Consider the following 20,668-nt stretch of genomic DNA (forward strand, 5'->3'; position numbering starts at 1 on the left):
CTATTTTTCATGACTGCTGCATTCCTGTTACCTTTAGTCGTCACGTATATTTCGTGTTCCCTCAGATACTCGGTCCCATTGCTTATCCATACGCCCAGATATTTGTATTTATCTGTTATCTCTAGCCTGACCTCCTGTATTCTAAGCTCACTACCTTCGTTGTCATTGAAAATCATGACTGCTGATTTTTCCCTACTGAATCTAAAATCTAACCTATCTCCCTCATTACCGCAGATGTCCATCAATCTCTGCAAATCTTCCTTGTTGTTGGCCATTAGCACTATATCATCTGCGTACATTAATGCTGGTAGTGCCTGATCAATAAGTTTTCCTTGTTTGACTAAAGAGAGGTTGAAGCCCAGTCCACTTCCCTCTAATTTTGCCTCTAATCCTTGTAGGTACATCATGAATAATAAGGGTGACAGGGGGCACCCCTGCCTAAGCCCCCGTTTTACCTCTGCAGGCTTGAATACCTGTTTTTCCCACTTTATAACTACCTTGTTACCTCTATAGACATCCTTTAAAAGATTAGTGACTACATGTTCCACGCCTAGTGTGTCCAGTATTCCCCACAATTCCTCTTGAACCACGCTATCGTACGCTCCCTTGATATCCAAAAATGCTAGCCACAGGGGCCTGTGTTCTTTTTCTGCTATTTCGATGCACTGCGTCAGTGAGAACAGATTGTCTTCCAACCTCTTGTGTTTCCGAAATCCATTCTGCAGTTCCCCAAGCACCCCCTCATCCTCTATCCACGCCTGCAGTCTTTCCTTTATAATCTGCATCGCCAGCCTGTAGACCACTGATGCCACTGTTATAGAACGGTAGTTGTCTATGTCAGCTTTGTCGCCCTTTCCTTTATAGATCATGCTCATCCTGCTAAGTTTCCATCCATCGGGAACTTCACCATCGATTATTATTGTACTCACTGCCTCTCTCAAAGCCTGCTTAGACTTCGGACCTAATGTCTTTATCAGCCTAATTGGAATGCCATCTGGGCTTGTTGATGTACTACTAGGAACCCTTTTCTCAGCCCTTTCCCACTCTTGTTGTGAAAATGGAGCCATTGCACCACTTGATTCGTCTTCGTCTATTTTGGTGCATAAAGTACTTCTTTGTTGAAATTTTTCTGTCCCCCTTGTTCTTATATATTCAATAGCTTCGTCCCCTTCTAGCCTAGCACCTTGGGCTGTAGTTATAAAGTTCTGCTCCAGGCTCGTCTCATTTCTTAGGGAGTTTAGATGGTTCCAAAATTTCGCAGCTGCCTTTCTATCTTCTTTATGTACTTCTGCCAGCCACTGAGCTCCCTTCCTTCTAATCTTTTCATTGATCAGAAGGGATGCATCCCTTCTACAGCTTAGAAAGGTTGCCCATTTTCTTTCCACATCATCTGTCGGTTCACCCCGCTGCTTAGCATGTCTGTGTTCCCTAGAGGTTTCCTGACGTTTTGCTATGGCTCTCTTAACTTCCTCATCCCACCAATTTTTGGGTTTGTGTCTTCTTTTCCGGGGTGACTTGTCACGCGTCTTAGCAAGCTCTAGCTTAAAGAGTCTAATTAGATTCATGTATGTCCACACTGTCTTATTATCCTGCGTGATTACTTTCTCAATTTGCTTAGTGGCTATTTCAATTTGCCTTTCTGGAGAAAAATTTTCCTGTAGTTGCTCATCTTGTCTCCTTCCCACTTTCACTGCTCTTCCAAAACTTAGCTTGATACGTTTGTGATCGCTACCCAGACTTCTGGAGCCACCTTCATCTATGTGCATTTCCCTGAGCTTATCATACATCCTATGTGACATCAGTGCATAATCTATCGTCGACTGAAGCCTTCCTACCTCCCATGTTATTTGCCCTTCACACTTCTCGGTACTGTTGCAAATGATTAAATCAAGCCTTTCACACATATCCATGATCATTTGCCTGTCGGGTCGGTATACCCATCTATATCTTCTATGTGCGCATTCATGTCTCCTAGTATAATTATCTCGCACTCTCTTCCTAGCTCCTGAATGTCCTTTGATATACACTCTACCATTGCCTGGTTTTCCTCTCTGGCCTTTGCTCCCGTCCACAAGTACACGAAACCAAGGAGTGTAATTTGACCTGCCACTTTCCCTTTTAGCCATAAATGTTCCTTGCACTCCTGCTTGACCCTTTGCCAGTCTGTACTTTTATGAATGAATGCCCCAATACCACCCCCCTTTCTGCTGCCTTCTGTTCTATTACAATATTCCCACGCGTAGTCCGGATTGTTCGGAGGTTGTTCCATGTCCCTGAGATGTGTTTCTACAAAACCGTATACCATCGGCCTCTCTTCCCTTAGCTTTTCTTCTATCTCCTCCCACTTCAGCCTGTTCCTACCACCCTGCATGTTAATATACCCTATGTCTGAATTGGCTCGGCGCTCGTGGCTACGTCTATTTATGCCCCGGACTCTACCTATCTTAGATATTGGTGCCACTTTGGAATCGTATCTGTCCATACCACCTGTCGAAGAGTTTTCCTGGTTGTTTTCCTCGTTACTAGCTATCCTGCACCCAGAAGGGCTCGCTTGCCCCTTAAAAAAGCTACTGCGCGTCCTGCAAGTCGCCAATCCACCTCATGACCTAGCCGCCCATCGAAGTGAATTCTGTCTCGTTGAAAACCCCCCCTCCACCTATGCACCTCTCTGTTTATTTCCACCACCTCAAAGCCTTTCTCTCGACTCATCCGCCATATCTCTTGGTTGCGACGTGTAAGCTACAACCAGCGCCACCTAGACAGCGCCGGTCGAGGCATCTGTGGAGAGCGTCAGCGAAGGCGGCTCGGTCTTCACACTTTTTCTATTCTAGCGTCTGACACCGCCAAGGCCGCTGCGGCGGCTGGTCGCCGGAAAACGCGAAGTGTTTATCTGCTTCTCCACTAGAAGGTGGTGCTGGTGTTTGCGATGCGGCGGCAGCGGCGGCTTCACAATATGACGTCATGGCCTCTCCTACGTTTTTCCCTCCTCCATGAATGGTAACTGCCTGCGATGTGTGTTGGAGGTGACAACACAGAACACCTACCAGTACCAGAACACCTACCATAACACAACCTTATTGAAAACTCCGGCAAAATCGTGCCTGGGCCTAGGCCGCCCCCAAGGAAGACCGGAGACCCTGTGTCCTCACTGCTTCATGTGATTGCTGGATGCCCAGTTAAAGCTAGAGGTTGGAGTTACAGTGTACTAGAATAGGGGTAGTGTGCTCTCTGCCTATGCTGTACAGGAGACACTCTGAAGCCGGATATGTTGCTGGGAAAAGAAGCCGCTATGGGCGCTGCTGCAGTTTCCTCTTGAAGCGTCGCTGGTCTCGCGCGTGCATGGTCGGCAGTCTCGTGTGTGCACTCCGATCCTTCTGCCGCTGTCTTGCTCCACAAGTGCTCATCGTGACTTCAAGTCGACTGGTTCTTCGTGTTGTGTTATCGAAATGTGTCGTGAATTGCATCAACAACAACCGCAGTATTCGTTTTGCGCCGCTGGTCCACTGCTAAAGGTACGCTAAGCAAATATGCCTACTGTGCGGCACAATCACTGCTTCGCGCCGGGGTGCCGGACCGGTTACAGCCGCGTGAAAGGCATGCCAAAGGCGTCCCTTTTCAACGTCCCTGAAGACGAAGCAAGAAGAAAACAGTGGGAGGAAAACCTGCACCACGGCGATAAGAAGCTTGACGACAAGTGCGCAGTGTGCGAATTGCATTTTGAGCCGCATTTCGTCATCAGAGAATACATTCATACCATTGACGGCAAAGATGTACGTATTCCTCGTGGGAGACCGAAGTTGTCGGAAGACGCTGTTCCCACGATCCTTCCAAACCTCCCCGCGTACCTAAGCAAAAAGACTCCCAAACCCAGGAACAAAAGAAAGGTAAAACAGGAAGATTAAACTACTAGCAGCAAAAAAATTCGAACCGCGGCAGATGCACCGTCCGCCGAAAATGAACCAAATGGCCAGTAACGACCTAAGGACGCAGAAACATTTTGTGCTAGCGAAGGAACTCAAGGAACAGCCAGCTCAGATGAGGTACGGGAGAATTTGAACTTCTTACTGCACCTAAAAGCTCCTGAGTGCTGGACGAAACATTGCTTCCCTACCCTGGATGGGGTACTTTATGCACTTCGACGTTGTGCGAAGAAGCAACTGTGGTGTCTGAAAAAGTTGTGATATTTTTCCGCAGCACGCCTCATGCTGCCCACTCAAAAGTGTACATGAGGGGAGGACTTGTTGCAGAACAATCTTTGAGATCACAGGATGAAGCAGAAAGCCTGGTCCAAATAGCAGATGCCTTTGAACTTCGTGTGGGAGCCCTGAGTGTAGCAGATTACCCTCATATTTTTTTGACAACAGGAATCAGGAGTCAGCTGACGATAACCTCTGGCAAGCGTCGAGTATGTGCTCAAGAAACATACAACATTCGAAAATGTCTGATATCGCTGTGCGTGAACAGGTGTGAACATCGTGTTCCTGTAATCTGTAGACTCATTACATTAGTGACGAGCACTGATCTCCACTAGGGTTGCTGGATGGCGCTTCGAGCTCTCCGGCGCGCGGCCGCCGGAAGTTCGAGCGCTTGTCCCGGAAGTCGGACAAATGGCCGCCGTTCCAGCATAGCGCGTGCTATGTATGGGCTGGTTTCGCGCGCATTCCGCTAAATATGCCTCCTTGTTGCGCCGTCAACTGGACCAGCAGACCAGAGAAGTCGTCTGGGAAGACGTTCCACTTGTAAGTATTACAATATTCTGCGCGACGTGCGTGATACGCAGCGAAACGCAAACGTGATATCAGTGTCGTTAAGCTGTGGCTCTTGTTACGCAGGTTCCCACGCTCTAAGCCGGATTTATATCGGCGTTGGGTGGTAAACTTAAGAAGGGACAAATGGACTCCATCCCCAGGTAGCAGACTCTGCAGTGACCACTTTACTGACAACTGTTTTGACAGAACGGGCGCACAAACTCGGCTACAGCCTGACGCCGTGCCCACCTTGTTTTCTTTCCCGAAGCACCTGGAAAAGGTATAGTACGACATCTCGGCATTTTGGTATAGCGGCCCGGAAAAAAAAAGCATACTGTTCGGCCATCGCAGTTCGCTCGTTTAGCGTTCGTATAACTAGTTGATGCTACGTTTATTAGACACTGAAATCGCCTGAATGGGCGCTACCTTCTTTCGTAGTTCATCTGCTGAGTCAATTTAAAAATGACGCCCTACAAATTAGCTCGGAGCACAATAAAATCTACATGTAGCTGTGAGAAGCTGTGGTTGAGAAATTGTTTGGCACACTTACTCTGAAAACCATGTACTGTAAGCAATGAAACGGAATTGGAAAAACATGTCCATTACGTTACAAAGCGCGAGGTCTTGAATTTTAAGTGCCCAATTTTTTCTTTCAATTTCTGAAATGCTCCTATCTGCGTTATATATCTCAGTGGTGCTATGATAGCTGTCTAAGATGCTAGTGGTATAATTCAGAAACTGCTAGACTGCTATAATATGCTTGACGCCAGCATATTTTTTTACTTACAGCATTTTGCACTCGCAGTAATAAATTAGCATAACTGTGAATGAAACACGGCTGTTTCAGAGGACTGCTGAGAGAAAGCCGCCTAAGCAGAAAACTGCCATTGTGGATGTGACCCCAGTGGAACAGCCAAACGACAACACTCCAACCACGGTGCAAGAGAACTCAGCCCATGCAAGTTGCCTTTTTTTGTACTACGCTGCCCGAGTGCAGCTACTTGGTCCGTCCTCGGTTGAATGTAACTAGTCCGATATTAGTCAGGCCACTTTCTTGTAATCTCGTGGTAACCAACACGATAACTTTGTATACATTACGCACACTAGGATAGCATCGAATTTGAATCAAGTTAGTAGTCCTGGTATGTTCTGTAGTCATAGCAGAACATTGGTTTTATTCATGGCTGCAGCACCAGTTTTTCTAATCCAGGGAAAATTTTGAAATTCCTGTCTGATGTGGCATTTCTCGAGTGCACCGGTAAATGAAGGGGACAAAGTTAATTTCTAAACTCCCCTGTGCACCTGGTTGCTTATTTTCTGCGTTAAACCACGTAAGCTAAGAACAGATGCCTGCTTTACAAAGACTGTCATATGATGAGTGGTTTTTGTGAAAGGTGTCTTTTTCAACAGCTTTAACTTTCACTGTTTTGTTTTCAGGTCACCGAGCACAGCTATGCAGTCCTTGACACGCCAAAAACACTGAAGAGGAAACTGGATGCTTGCACAGATTCAGCGGCGACAGTGAAAAGAAAGCTGAAGCTCAGCCTTGAACGAGAACGTCGGTTAAGAAGGAAGGTCAGCTCATTTAATGAAATAATTGATGACCTCAAGCACAAGCAGCTCATTTCAGAAGATGCCTCGGCAATGCTTGAAAGGTGCTTCATGGGGATCCCCTTGGAAGTTACGAAACGGTTGCTCAAGCAAACATCCAGTGAAGGCGACAAGTCGTCTGTTAAGTTAAGCCGAGACAAATATTCTCCTGCACTGCGTGCATTTGCACTCACGCTACAGTTTTACTCGACAAAGGCATATAACTATGTCAGAGAAACATTTCAATGTTCCTTGCCACATCCATCGACTATAACTAAATGGTATAGCTCCATTAACGGAGAACCTGGATTCACAAGCGAAGCAATCAATGCCATCCGAGCAAAAGCCAATGAGGCTAAGAAGAACAACAAACAGCTTCTCTGCAACCTTGTTGTTGATGAAATGGCCATTAGAAAGCACCTTGAATGGGACGGCAAAAAATTTCGAGGCTACGTGGATATTGGCAATGAAGTGGACGATGACAGTAACGCAGTTGCGTCTGAAGCCCTTGTTTTCATGCTCGTATCTCTGGACTCCCACTGGAAGGTACCATGTGGCTATTTTTTGATCAATGGTCTTTCAGGAAAAGAGCGTGCGAACATTGTGAAGCTCTGTCTGACAAAGTTGCATGAGACAGGAGTGCACGTGACATCATTGACATGTGATAGTCTCCGTTGTAACTTTACAATGTTCAAAGACCTGGGGGCTTCCGTTGAAGATGCATCAGCGATGTCAACATCATTCCCTCACCCTGTAACACAAGAAAAGGTGTACTGCCTTTTAGACGCATGTCACATGGTCAAGTTAGTTAGAAATGCTCTTTCTGCTCTTGGGTGCCTCAGGGACGCATCAGGCGCATCGGTGAGCTGGGACTACATTGTCCAGCTACAAGAACTTCAAGAAAAAGAAGGCCTGCATGCAGCAACAAAACTACGTGCTGCACACATTTAGTGGCAGAAACAGAAGATGAAAGTCAACCTTGCTGTCCAGACTTTAAGCACTAGTGTGGCTGACGCCATAGATTTTTGTCGTGAAGACTTGCAACTCCCACAGTTCAAAAATTCAGAAGGAACTGTGAAATTTATTCGAATGTTCGATAAACTGTTTGATTTCCTCAATTCACGCAACCCAGTGGCCAATGGTTTCAAAGCGCCACTCCGACCTAGCAACAAGGTAACCTGGATGAACTTCTTCGAAGAAGCCAAGGAGTACATTAGGGGGCTGACTGACGGATCAGGTGTTCCCATTTTCAGGACGCCCAGAAGAACTCCATTTCTAGGATTTCTGGTGACCATTGAAAGTGTCATCGGTCTGGCATCCGCGCTCCTCCTCTCGGACAATGCTCCACTCCGTTACTTTCTTACTTACAAGCTTTCACAAGACCATATTGAACTGTTCTTTGCCGCTGTGCGTTCTAAAGGGGGCTGGAATAACAATTCCACAGTCTCACAATTTGTGGCGGCATACAAGCGACTTGTCACACACAACCAGGTGAAGGGTGGGCGAGGGAACTGTGAGTCTCTTGACAATACGCGCATACTGTACGTGAGCAGTCAGTTTTGCTCCAATGATGAGCTCGACATGGCCACAGCAAAGCGAAGCGGCACACAAGACCTCATGCAAGGCATAGACCTACCCGACGAGAGCGAGCTGGATGTCATAGTTGAGGATCTCCCTGCACTGTCTCCGTACCTTGGAAACGTCGTTGGTTACATCGCAGGGTTCGTTTGCCGAATGGTCAAACGTAAAATACCTTGCGCAGTATGCTACTCGGCCACCATTGCTGAGACATGTGGTTCGGCACTCCTGAACAGAAAAAACCGTGGAGGTCTTTCCAAGCCGTCGTCATCGACAACGTACATCTGTCAGCTGACTGAAAAAGCTGTTCGACTGCAGGAGAAGGTTCACGACGGAGGCCTTCCCAAAAAGAATGCAGCTGACACTGTGACAGCTAAGGTTATGGCAGAACTTTCGGGAGTGCTGAGCACGAACAAGCTCTATCCGGAACTGCATGGCCATATGTTCGAATCAGCAGTTGACTCCAACCACTTTGCGCGTCTTGTTAAATGTGTCATCGGCTGCTACGTGAAGATCAGGATGCACCATGCCGCGAAGCAAGCTACTGCAAAGATAACAGGACCAAACATTCGCAAGCGACTTGCAAAGTTGATTATTTTCAGTCACCAGTGAAGTGACGTGACGTGGCAGTTCTTAAGTGCTTCGAGTACAATAAACACGTGAAATCCATCTTTGTACATGTATGCCTGTTTTGTTTTCAATGGCGAGGCAGCAAGCATACTTAAATATTAACCTGCATGCACTATTGCCAACCATCTCCAGGCACTGCATTGTCAGTAACAAGGACACGTGCACAAACGTTCTGAGTAAATGAGTTTTTCGTACAATTGCAGGCCTCTCAATTCGAATGAAGCAGTTCCACGCGTCCTCCTTTATCATTCTTTAAGGGTTACACTAAAATGTCCAATTGAAGCCGTAACCACTAGGCAAATCTAAATCTGGATAGACCAGTTTGCATTAGGCACTGCGTGTGCGCAATGGGTGGGCGTCCCTGAAAACTAGCAATAAATGTGTTCATAAGCTAGAAATTTTCCTTCAAGAGAAAGGGCGATACTTTTTGTCAGGCAATGATGAGAAAGCGCGTTTTAAAAGAATTTACTTTGACCTGCTGGTTGCACATATATGCTTGAATTCATATTGTAAAGGGTTCCGATGTACTAACCTTCAAAGGTAAAACAGGAGCAAGCTGCGCACAGCCAATTCAGGATTTTTTTTTTTTTGGCCGGCACGTAGCAAACATCAAATCGGTTATTCTGTTTCAGGTAGCTTCCTCCGCGTTGTTATCGAACTCGCTTAGCTAGTTGATTTTCCGATAATCCAAGGCCTTTCACGGCTGTTGATTTATTGTTTTCGACTAATACAAGCCCCTTCATGACTGTTAATTTATTGTAAGACGTGCATCCTAACACGAATCATAAAGTCCACTCGCCAGCATAAATCCCGTTCGAGCTGCGTCGTCTCCTCTCGAACCGATACCTAAGTGACATTTTTGTTCTCCTTCGCAATTATAAACTGCTTCATATTAACGTCGCATGTTTCGGTATAGCATAAGTTGTGATCTGAACGCGATGTGTATCACCAAAATGCAATTAAGTGAGAACAAAATGCAAAATGCGTCAATGGGAACGCTGATCAGCGGTTGAGAAGCGTAGCAGACGCTCAACTTCCGGGACGAGCCATTGAACTTCCGGTGGCCGTGCGCGCGCCAGGCCGCGACAGCGGCGAAGCGCCATCCAGCAACCCTAGTGGAGATCAGTGGTGACGAGCCATCAGTTTGTAGCGGCTCTCTGGGAGGCAGCCGCCGACATTTCTCGATCCAGCACTGACATCATAGCGGCAGCGTGCTACCTTTGCATTTCTTAACGAGAAACGCGTATTGGCACAAATCCTGCCGTATAGATAGCAAGAACTTGCGTACAACTACACACACCGCTAAAATAACCCGCACCGTCCGCCTGCGTAGCCACAAAACTCCGCATCACCTTTCAAGAGGAAATGCTAATAGCGCCACCCCTCGGCAACATGAGATGCCTCAGGCGGCGCATGTGTCTGAGCCCACTACCCCCATTCTAGTACACTGTAGTTGGAGCTAGCGCGGCCGTCCACCACGCCGCAGCTTCATCTGAGTGTGTGCGCCATGAAGTTTCCCATTGTGAAGTGCGGATTATTGTTGTTGGACGCACTGCATTTTCTAGATTGCAAAGCCATGCGTGGTGTTGTCAAAGGTGAAAGTATCCTTGCAGCCGAGTTTTGCTTGTCGCGAAGGGCAAGGTCGACATTGAAATAAATGTTTTTGCAGAGTTCACGTGTGACTGACCAGACGCACATGCACGAAACCCCTGTGCGTCTGCAAAGTTTTCTTACGATGGATAGAAACAACTTTATTGTAGTACTCTTACGAAGCCTGTGATCTCCGAAGGCCATTGCCGGCTGTTTTGTTATGTGCGAACATGAGCGGCCGTTCTCATCCGTTGCTACGTAAATGCTCTCGTGCTTTTACAGGCCGTGCGTGTTATTCAGCAAGGCAGATAAGCTGTTTTGTAGTTAGATGGGCTAGCGCCGTCGGCACTTCCCCTTGGGCATCGTTTATCAAGTGCTGATCGCCTAGACCATTGCGGTGGCACGTCAGTATTTTGAAGTGGCCTGCCGGTTACCTCGCAGGGTGATAGTACAGTGAGCGACATAAAAAATGGCAGCATATTCACGGAGTGAATGATGGAGAATGGGGCGAAGCATTAGTCCGTCCATGCGTCCGTCTGTGTGACCGTCCATGCGTTCGTTCATGCATCCGCCCTTGCGTCCGTTCATGCGTCCATCCATGCATCTGTCTGTGTGTCCGTTCGTCCATCTATTCAACACTCCAAGTCCCACCGTCTCGCATCTTTTTATCATATATTCCCCATATATAAGCACCGCCATTAAGTGGACATTCCAAGGACTAAACGAGAGGTGGCACACGCACACTTTCTTACGGCTTGCACTTCGGGTCTACTTCCCACCTTCAACCACCTTGAGTTCAATGTATATACTAGTTCACTGTATTCATGGCACTGCGGCCCAATGCTAGCTAAACCTTTCTAAAACCAAGGATGTTACGCCCAGCGAGTATAACGTAGCAACCTTTTCCTGTCAGATAGTGCTCAATGTACATGCCAGTGGCTGCTAATGTGAAATGAGAGGCAGGAGGATTCAGCTTTTAATTTCTTACGGCTTGCGCTTCGTATCTGCTTCCCCCCTTTAACCACCTCGAATTCATTCATGGTATACATGTGATGCTACGATGAATGAGAGACGTGACCTGGCTCATGCGCTATGTCTATTCCGTTCTGACTTCTTCATCGGCTTCTACCAACAATCGCTTCATACGTCACACGATTCCCCCTCCCCCCGAAAGAAGACATGGATTACGAACGAACAAGAAAAAGCAAACAAGGAGAGGTTAAAAAGTCACAAACGTCAAAATTCACAATCGGTTCTATGCTCCAGGGTAGTTCCGTAAACTTTCAAAGACTTCAGGGGAGAGTGCAGCAGTCCGGTTAACGCAGGAGTTATGGTGGGTGAGGCTGGTGGTTGCGTCCTGGATAACACAAAAATGCTTTGGACGTGGTGATAGGGGTAACCACAGCTGGTATTCTTGTGAAGAACGAACGTGTCTTGAACATCTTGCAGAATCGACAGTTCCGATATTGTACGCATCGAATTCCTCGTCGTGGGCGATACAAAGGCCGTGCAGGCAGCTTGCGTGCGCGTTGATCGAGGTTGATTGGGCGCTGCCTGTGCTGCTGCCGAGTACAAGGGGTGCGTTTGTGGCTTTTGGAAAATTTTCCATAGCGATGTCACAGATGTTTTGATCGAAGGCCCATTTTTGATCTCTGGTGGAAAATGTATCCACGACGATGGGCCTTTTCGCTATGTTCTTTGAGCCTTAAGAGTGGTTTCAATGAAGTTTTCTTTCGTCGTTGACAATGTTGAAGCGTACGTTGACGTTGCAGTTTCTTGCTTTCATCGACTTGCTTGGGGTGTGACATTGATCACGGTGTGCCAGGATTCTTAGCGATTCCTCCGCAGGCTTCTACGACGCCAACCAATGCAGCTGTTTTTGGCGCAAGACGATGTGGGGGGGTTTCGCGCACTTGAATCTTCTGTATTCATAAACCGCTCATTGTTGGTGGTTGCCTGAAGAGTACTTGTGTCATCCGAAGTAGCACCTGGGTTTTTGTTTTCATCGTTGGCAGTGAGGTTGTATACTAGATTCACGTCGCTTTGATCTTTTGGTTGATGAATACCAGTCGTTTCTGCAGAAGACTTTTCTTCACATGATGCTGATTGTGAATGCTTCTGTCTTTGTTGAGCTGCTGAGCTGAATACTTTGACCGAATAAGATTTCTGTGAACATTCGTTGTCTGGTTTGGTTTCGCGCGGATTTACTAACTCATCATGCGTAAATGCGAAGGTCTTATGAGGTGCTTCCTCAGGTTTATCAGTAATGTTGATGACAGGTGATACCAAGTTAGTCTGCAAGGTTCGCATGCCGCACGATGTATTAAATGCATCTGGGTCATAAATAGTGGATTCAAATTTTTTATGCAGCGAAGAGTTAAGCATTGGCGATATTTGCGCTGATGAGGAACCAGGTGGAAGGTTGTGACAACGATCGCGTGGTCTTTCCGTTAGCACGTGGCTAGCTTCACCTGACGGAAATTGTAAATCCTTGCTCCGTGGTCGAATGCGTGAGGGCTGCTTATGACTGCGATGACGGAGTTCGAATGCATTGCGAGTGCGTGTTCTAATCGAATCTTCATTACAGTATTGAAACCAGATGATCATTTCTTCTTTTATCTTTTGCCAAGACTCGTCGTTGTCGGATATGTGGGTGAGGTAAAATCTAAATGCCTCACCGGTGACGTAGTCGCTGAAGTTCGTAACCATCTCCCGTTCCGACCATGATGCAGCGGTAGCGTGGAGCTCGAACAGGTCGAACCAGTCTTGTACAGGTCCATCGTTCGCTGCTCTGGTGTACTTGGGGATGGGAAGGTCAGTCGATGGTGCTGTCATGATGCTGGTCATGGTGTAGAGTTGGAATGCATTTGTGTGGTTTACGTTCGGTCACTGCGTCTGGCTGAAGTGTTCGATGATGATGGCCGGTTGATGAAGTGGCTGCCAGGTCTTCATCCTGTCGACTCGTGTGATGCTACGATGAATGAGAGACGTGGCCTGGCTCATACGCCATGTTTATTCCGTTCTGACTTCTTCATCGGCTTCTACCAACAATCGCTTCATACGTCACATACACTAGTTCATTGTATTCATGGCCCTGCGGCTCAACGCTCGCTAAACCTTTCTAAAACTAAGGAGGTTACACCCAGCGAGTATAATGTAGCAGCCCTTTCTTGTCCAATAGTGCTCAATGTACATGCCAATGGCTGCTAATGGGGATCGCAGCGTGCGCGTTGACTAAAAGCCGAATGCTCCTGTCTCTCATTCCCCATTCGCAGCCATTGGCATGTACATTGAGCACTATTTTTTATTGTTAAACAACGCACAGAAGAAATCTCTCACCGGCACCACCTTGGAGGTCAAATGTTATACATATTTCGGGTATGTGCCACTGGTGATTACGTACTACGAGGGACGCACAAGCCACGCCATAAGGAGCTTCGCCCCTAAAAAAGTTTCCTGAGACTGCGTTGCAGTGCGCCTGAGACTGCGTTACAGTACAGGCATTGACGTACAGGCAAAGACAGTACAGGCATTAACGCAGTTTCCGGTCGCGTCTACAGCCGCTGCAACATGCGCTTTCTTCTTGGAGTACGGGCTCGCATCTACGAACAGAGACTTTTCACTTGTCCTGTGTGTCTTGAACAGCGCTTCTGCTCTATGGTGTCTGCGTTCTGCATTCGTGGTGGGGTTCATATTTCAAGGAACCACGTTTATCACGGCATTAGAGTGGACTTAGGTGGGAATGTCGTAATTCTCGCCGTGCTGAACGTGGTATATGATACCCGATTTCGCTAATATATGTTCCTGCCCGTTTTCGTTGCTGACAACCTTTCTAATTGTGAGACGCGCTGGGCTTCGGCAATCTCATCTAGCATGTTGTAAGTGCCGAGTTTCAGGAGTAGTTCCATACTTGCATATTCTGGGACGCCTAAGGCTTGTTTGTACACTTTCCTGATCAAGGCGTTAATTTTGTTGCTCTCTGCGGTGTGCCAATTGTGGAAAGCCGCTACGTATGCAACATGGCGAATTAAGAACGCCTGTCTTAGGCGCATGACGCTGGCCTTGCCCATGCCTCGGTGTCTATTTGTAACCCTGCGCCCTTACCTCATGGCGTTGGCGACCTTGGTTTGTAGCTTCTGGATCGTTTTCCCATTGGTTCCCTTCGACTCAATGATCAGTATGAGGACTCTTATATGCTGAACTATGAATATAAGTTTGCCATCGGCCGTGCTGACTGTAATCGCTTCATACTCGCGACTACCTGCATACGATTTTGGTGGTCTGCCTCCAATCGTGGGTCTATATAGAAGGAGCTCCAACTTTTTTTGGCAAACATCGAAGGCCCGTACCTTTTAGGTATCTCTACACTGTGGCTACGGCTTCTTGAAGTCTCTGCTCTATGTAGCCATCACTACAGTCGGTTATCCATATAGTAATATCATCTGTATAGATGGAGTGATGAACTCCCGGAATTTTACCAAGTTCCTTCGGTAGACGTATCATTATCAAATTAAAAAGCATTGGCAAAATAAAGGAGCCCTGTGGCGTTCCGCTGCTGCTCAGCTCACAGAGCTCTGATTTAGTATCACCTACGGTGATCCTCATTTTCCTGCTAGACAGGAAGATTTTAACAGGGTTGTACGCGCTCTCTCCCATGTTTCGACTAGAAATTTGAGCTAGAATGGCGCTATGTGCCACGTTATCAAAGGCTTTTTGAGATCCAGTTCAGGGATGGCCGGGGTGGATCTGGATTTATGATCGAGTACTTGGTGCTTAATTTTCAGCATCGCGTCTTGTGTAGACAAGTGCCATCTAAAGCCTAGCATTGTATCTGGGTAGCGACCACCATCCTCTAGGTATTATTCAGTCTACCAATGAAGGCGTGCTCCATTATCTTTCCCACACACGATGTGAGCGAGATAGGCCTGAGGTTCCTTTTGGTGATTGGTTTGCCTGATTTAGGAATTAAGATTGTTGTGGCTTCTTTCCATGACTCAAGTATCTCGCCGCTGATCCAGCACTCGTTTATATACTCGGTTAAGAATTCTACAGAGTCCTCGTCCAGGTTTCGGTGTATGCGGTTCATTATATCCTCCGGCCCTGGTGCCGATTTAAGATTTAATTTGTGAAATACCGCTTTTATCTCTGCTGTGGTGAATTTCTGGTCTAGCGTTGGATTGGCGTCTCCCGAGTAATCTGGGTGTCGTACAGGTGAGGTCTTTGCAACGTATAGAGCCTTAAATCCTCAATTACCTGCTCCTCGTTACCTTTGCGATTGTGTGTTAATTTGCGAATGATGCGCCTCTGTTCTATTTTTGTATTTGTCGAATCTAAAAGCTACCGAAGCAACTTCCATGTTTGGGAAGCTCCAAGCTGCCTGCCCATGTCACTACAGATTTCTTCCCATTGTTGCTCGTTTATTTGCCTGCAATAGGCCTCAATCTCCCTGTTTAGTTGCGCAATTTTTTTTGCAACCCTCTTTGGTGTCTCTGCTTCCTCCATCTAGCTTGAAGTGATTCTTTCGCCTGCCATAGGTGTATAAGCTTACTTTCTAGCCTGTCGATGGGAAGCCGTCTGTACTTCCTGCATGGCCTGCCGGGCACTCCTTGTTACATTTTCTTTTCAGCTCTTTATGTCCGATGTGGGCGGGGAAGACGACTGTCGTCTTATCTCTATGAATTTGTCCCAATAAACAGGCCGTTTCGTTCGATTGTATGACCGAGTTGCTTCATTCTCGCGTGGTATCGTCGTCACGAGAATTTTATCGTCACTACCAAAATCCCCAAAAGTGTTAAGATACGTCGCACCTGAGGCGTTTTTAGTCATACTTAGATCCGGCACCGTGCCCCTTTGGGCACTCGCACCTATTCGCGTATGTGCACTGGGCTCAGTGATTAACGTTAGGTTCTCGTTTTGTATGCTTTGCCATAGATATTTGCCGTTAGGGGAGGTGAAGCGCCGTATACCCAAGCTTCGTGTGAAGCGTTGAAATCTCCACCCACTAAGAGTGGAGCGTCTCCCGCTACCACAACCACTTCCCTGAAGAGATTATTGAATTTTTGTCGCCGATTTGACGGGTTGCTATATACGTTTAATCTAAAAATACTTGTCGCCCTCGAATTTCGAAGAATGACTTCTGTCATCATGTAATCACGTTCTACACAGACGTCATAGGTTTTGACCTTCAGTTCTCTGCTAACTAATGTCATGAAAATTCTATCATTGTCACCCCGTCCGGTGCCTATGGATTGGTAACCCGTCAGTTTGGCAAGCCCATGCGTTTTCTGGAGCAAAAGAACGTCTGGTTTATTGCCCTGCTTAATATATTGTTGGAGAACGTATCTTTTGGCCGCGTAGCCCCTACAATTTCATTGCCAGATTTTGAACTGTCTCTTATCTCGTCTGCCCATACCATAAGTCGCGTGTGACGGAGGGATAAAAGTAGCTTGGTGTAGAATAGCTGTCGGTGTCACCGCGGTCGGATTATCCGAGGAGTGCTGTTGCTGTGGTCGCACATTGGCTCCTGCATGTACAGTAGATGTTGTCATTGCACTATTAGTACATAGCTCTATGGTTTCGACTCTGGCGGTGAGTGCTGCAATATCAATGGATGCTTTGGTCGTGGCCTCAACTAATGATTGGATCGTGGCTAGTATTTCATCTACCTTCTTCTCAATAGTATCTAATCTTTTCTGTTCTGCGAGATCTTGCCTGGGAACTTGGGATTCCACGGTCTTTTTACTTTTGGCCTTTCGTTTGAGCGGGCGGGGGGGGGGGGTGTTGTTACCTTCATACGATTCTCACCTATCGGAATTTCGCTATTGGCTACCATGGTAGAAGTGGATTTTTCGGGTTTCCCGGTTGTACCCTTTCGCGAAACATGTTTAAATTTAACTGTGCTATCATCTTTCTCATTTGGGTTTTTTTTTCTTTCAGCTTCACGAGTTCCTCATTAGTGCACTTAACTGACTGCCCAGTCTCAGCCAGTCGCGACCCGCGTACTTTATCTGCCCAGCTCACCGAGTATGGCGAATCTATTGACTTTGATCCGGACCTGAACCGCGACCTAACAGGGGTAGTTTCTCTAGAAGTGGACCCCGTCCCTCGTCGTCCCCTTGATCTTGACCAGGATTTTCCTTTTGCTGGAGGAGTCGCTTGTCTCTGGTTTTCTTGTGTCTTAGCCCATTGTCTTTGCTTGACGATGAAAGACTTCTTATACTTGGCTTTGCAGTTTTCGTCCGCGGTGGCATGATCCTTGCCGCACACTCAGCATTTGGGTTTGCACGTGTGCTCTCTGTGTGGACTGAAGGCACCGCACCCAGGGCAGAGTCTATCCGTCGGGTTGGGGCAGATATCATACTGTGGCCGATCCTGTTACACTGTCCACAAAAGTCCATTTGTTACCGATAGAGCACAGAGCATGTGATGACCCCGGCATAGCACACGGTAGTCGGGACCCTGTTGCGGCTGAAGGGCACTAGCTATGGCATCAGTGGCTATGACATTAGTGATGGTGCTGGGCTATAACATTAGTGGTTATGACAATAGTGGTGTGGGCTATAACATTAGTGGTGTTTCCCAGCCTCCTTGCAGGGATGACCATGGGGTTTCTAGCCGTAACAAGAGCCGATATATTATTTTCTGGCGTTTCCTCCAGAGGAATCCCTCTGATGACTCCCTTAGATGTGTCCTCGGATGCTGTCTCGTGCGCCACCACTTCGTGTACCTTGCCTCTGGCGTTGATCTGCTTGATTCGTCTTGTGGGATAACATAACTTTAATGTTTCCGCACTGAAGGTTCTACAACGACTGTTCCTGAATCGGAGCACACAGACAGTTTTCTTGCTTATTTCGGGCGAGAGTGTTCTTATCGCTGGCGCCCGTGTTTGGAGGCATCGCCGCGACGCGCAGGCGAAGAAGCGGCGCCGACCCGTTTCGCCCCCCCCCCCCCGCAGATAGGAGCCTTCAGGGTTGAAGAGGTTTGGGGACCCGCACCTGGCGTCCAAGGCGGGTGGTGTAGGGTGCGAGCCTAGGCGTTGCGGGCTGTTGTCGGCGAATTACGGAAGGCATGCGGGGGTTGGTAGGCTCCTGGGAAAGGATGTATGATGGCTTTAGGCGGTTTATGGAAACGCGTACATACTTTCCACTGATTTGCAGGGTGGATGTTTTGTCGTCGCGACAGATGACTTTGTAAGGTCCGGAGCAAGGCGGCTGGAAAGGTGCGCGTACGGTGTCGTCGCGGAGGAAGGCATGCGAGCATGTTGCCAGGTCCTTAAACACTAACGGGGTAGGCTTGGTGTGGCGAGCCGCTGGTGAGGGGCGCAGCGTGCCCATTGTGCAGCGGAGTAGAGCGACGAAGTCTGCAGGGTCCGAGCTGGTTACATCAGAGGTCGGAGCGAAGAAAAGTTCTCCAGGTAGGCGAAGCGGCTCCCCGTCGACGAGTTCCGCGGGCGTGGCTTGAATGTCTGGCTTGAAAGTTGCGCGCAGACCGAGAGCAACGGCGGGGAGAGCAACGGCGGGGAGAGCTTCGAGCCAGGTTGAGTGAGGGTGGCAAATGATGGCTGCCTTGAACTGCCGGTGAAACTGTTCAATCATCCCGTTGGCGCAAGGGTGGTAGCTAGTTGTCCGTGAACGCTCGAACCCGGTGGAGAGCCCGAGGAGCCTGAAGAGTTGAGAATCGAACTGCCTTCCTTGATCGGTGGTGACTCGACGAGGAGTGCCGAAGCGTGAAACCCAGCCGTAGAAGAAGCCTGATGCGACGTCTTCTGCGGTGATCCTTTCGAGCGGCCACACTTCGGGCCAACAAGTGTAACGATCGATGGCAGTGAGGCAATAGCAGTAAGGGCCGGCTGGTGGGAGGGGGCCAACGATGTCGATGTGGACGTGCTGGAACCGTTCCGTCAGGAGGGGGAATTCTCCGAGTGGCGACGTGACATGCCGGGTGATTTTGGCGCACTGGCATTGAATGCATGTGCGTGCCCAGGTGCGGCAGTCCCGTTGCATTGAGGGCCACGCGTACCAGTCAGTCACGAGGCGTGTAGAAGCACGAATGCCGGGATGACTGAGGTTGTGTAACTGGGTGAAGAGGCTTTGGCGATGCAAAGAAGGAACGTATGGTCTCACTCGCCCTGTTGATATGTCACAGTACCCAGACAACACAAACACAACCTCAGGACATCCTCAGTATGCCTCCGTGAGGACAATATGACACCTTCAGAATGTCTTCTTATGGTACTAGAATGGCACTAATCCCGTCCCCTTATCCATACACATAACAACCTCAGCACATCCTCAAAACAACACTTCAGGACTTTTTCAGTATCTTTTTAGAACAACGATTGCGTGGCCGGTTCTGTACTGTAGGCAGTGATGCTACTTAGGATTTACTTGTTTTCATGATATTTCCATACATCAAAAGAAAAACACCTGCGAGGTCTCATGTATATACTGTATCAATCAACAGAGAGGTGACAAAACAAACAAGGCTCGTTGACTGAAATTTATTTAACAGTAATTAATCGCAACTTACAGCTTTGTCAGGCATTCGAGTCCACGTATAGTCTGAAAAAAGAAAGGCAGTATCAAGGCATTCAACACAGCTCAATCAATCACGTTTGTAACCTTCCTCAAAAGTTTGACACAGTGTCCTCATCACCACGTGTATCATGCCCAATGCACTCACTAGTGTTAGAGGCTCCGCTTTGACAGCCTACCAGTTCACTCTACATGGGCTTTGACTTGACTGGCCCGAGGTCGGGCCATGTGTCAGATACAGAAGTCGATCTCTTCACGTTGGGACCAGGCTGCTTCGAAGCACAATTGATCGCGATTCGCTGGTGTTCCAGGCTGCTTCGTACCACACCTCGCCGCGGTCGCTTGGTGACAATACATCAATAATCAGCCTAAACGTTGAGCAGCCCAGTGCACCCATCAACACGGCAATTTACTTCCTGTCGTCACCTACGACTTAAACTCTCACACATATCTCGCTTTTTACCATGCACACAAGCAACAAAGGACACGAACCTTCACTAGTACACAGCACCTTTTCTGACAGACCCCATTTTGACAGTCAGTTGGCTTGGAATGGCTTGGCTACTTGACTATTCAGAATGGTCAATGGTTGGCAGCTGCTAGTTTGTTATTACGCGCTACAGCGGCGTATAATGACTAATTTAAGGCTGTGGCACTTAAGAGCACACTGTTTCAAATGGACATTTTGCAATACCAGGTTCGATACCCAAGCCGAATAATTACGCATGTCTCATTAAGCTGAATGCGTAATTTCAAAATTTTCTGCCAAAAAACAAACAAATGGGGCAAAGATATACAACGGCTTTATGACTGTATGAAATGAACGTGTGGAGAAAGTCTTCACACATGAAATACATCTGCTTGGTGCGCAAAGGTTTTGAGGAATTATATCTAAGTGCTCAGTGCAATGATTTTGTCATTCCCAAAAGATCCTTGACAGGACCTTTTCCGGACCAATTGTTGTCCTCAGAAAGCATTCGAAAAGACGTTTGCAGGTCA

General features: G+C 47.7%; 1 protein-coding gene across 1 annotated transcript; it reads left to right on the plus strand.

Moving 5' to 3' along the window:
• The first annotated feature begins 4,559 nt into the window (after positions 1–4,559).
• LOC142804038 (THAP domain-containing protein 3-like) lies at positions 4,560–8,115 on the plus strand. The gene is made up of 3 exons (XM_075890542.1): positions 4,560–4,739; positions 4,833–5,028; positions 5,596–8,115. Exons 1-3 carry the CDS (start codon positions 4,672–4,674, stop codon positions 5,776–5,778), a joined length of 447 nt encoding a protein of 148 aa, XP_075746657.1. The 5' UTR covers positions 4,560–4,671; the 3' UTR covers positions 5,779–8,115.
• Positions 8,116–20,668: the final 12,553 nt, after the last annotated feature.

Source organism: Rhipicephalus microplus, chromosome 3 (genome assembly GCF_043290135.1).
Source record: "Rhipicephalus microplus isolate Deutch F79 chromosome 3, USDA_Rmic, whole genome shotgun sequence".
NCBI classification, from domain to species: Eukaryota; Metazoa; Arthropoda; class Arachnida; order Ixodida; family Ixodidae; genus Rhipicephalus; species Rhipicephalus microplus.

Bases quoted from the DNA above. Each gene is read 5' to 3' on its own strand.
- LOC142804038 (XM_075890542.1), top strand. From the start codon at position 4,672: ATGCCTCCTTGTTGCGCCGTCAACTGGACCAGCAGACCAGAGAAGTCG. The intron at 4,740-4,832 runs GTAAGTATTACA...CTTGTTACGCAG, and splicing joins TCTGGGAAGACGTTCCACTT to GTTCCCACGCTCTAAGCCGG. The intron at 5,029-5,595 runs GTATAGTACGAC...CGGCTGTTTCAG, and splicing joins TCCCGAAGCACCTGGAAAAG to AGGACTGCTGAGAGAAAGCC.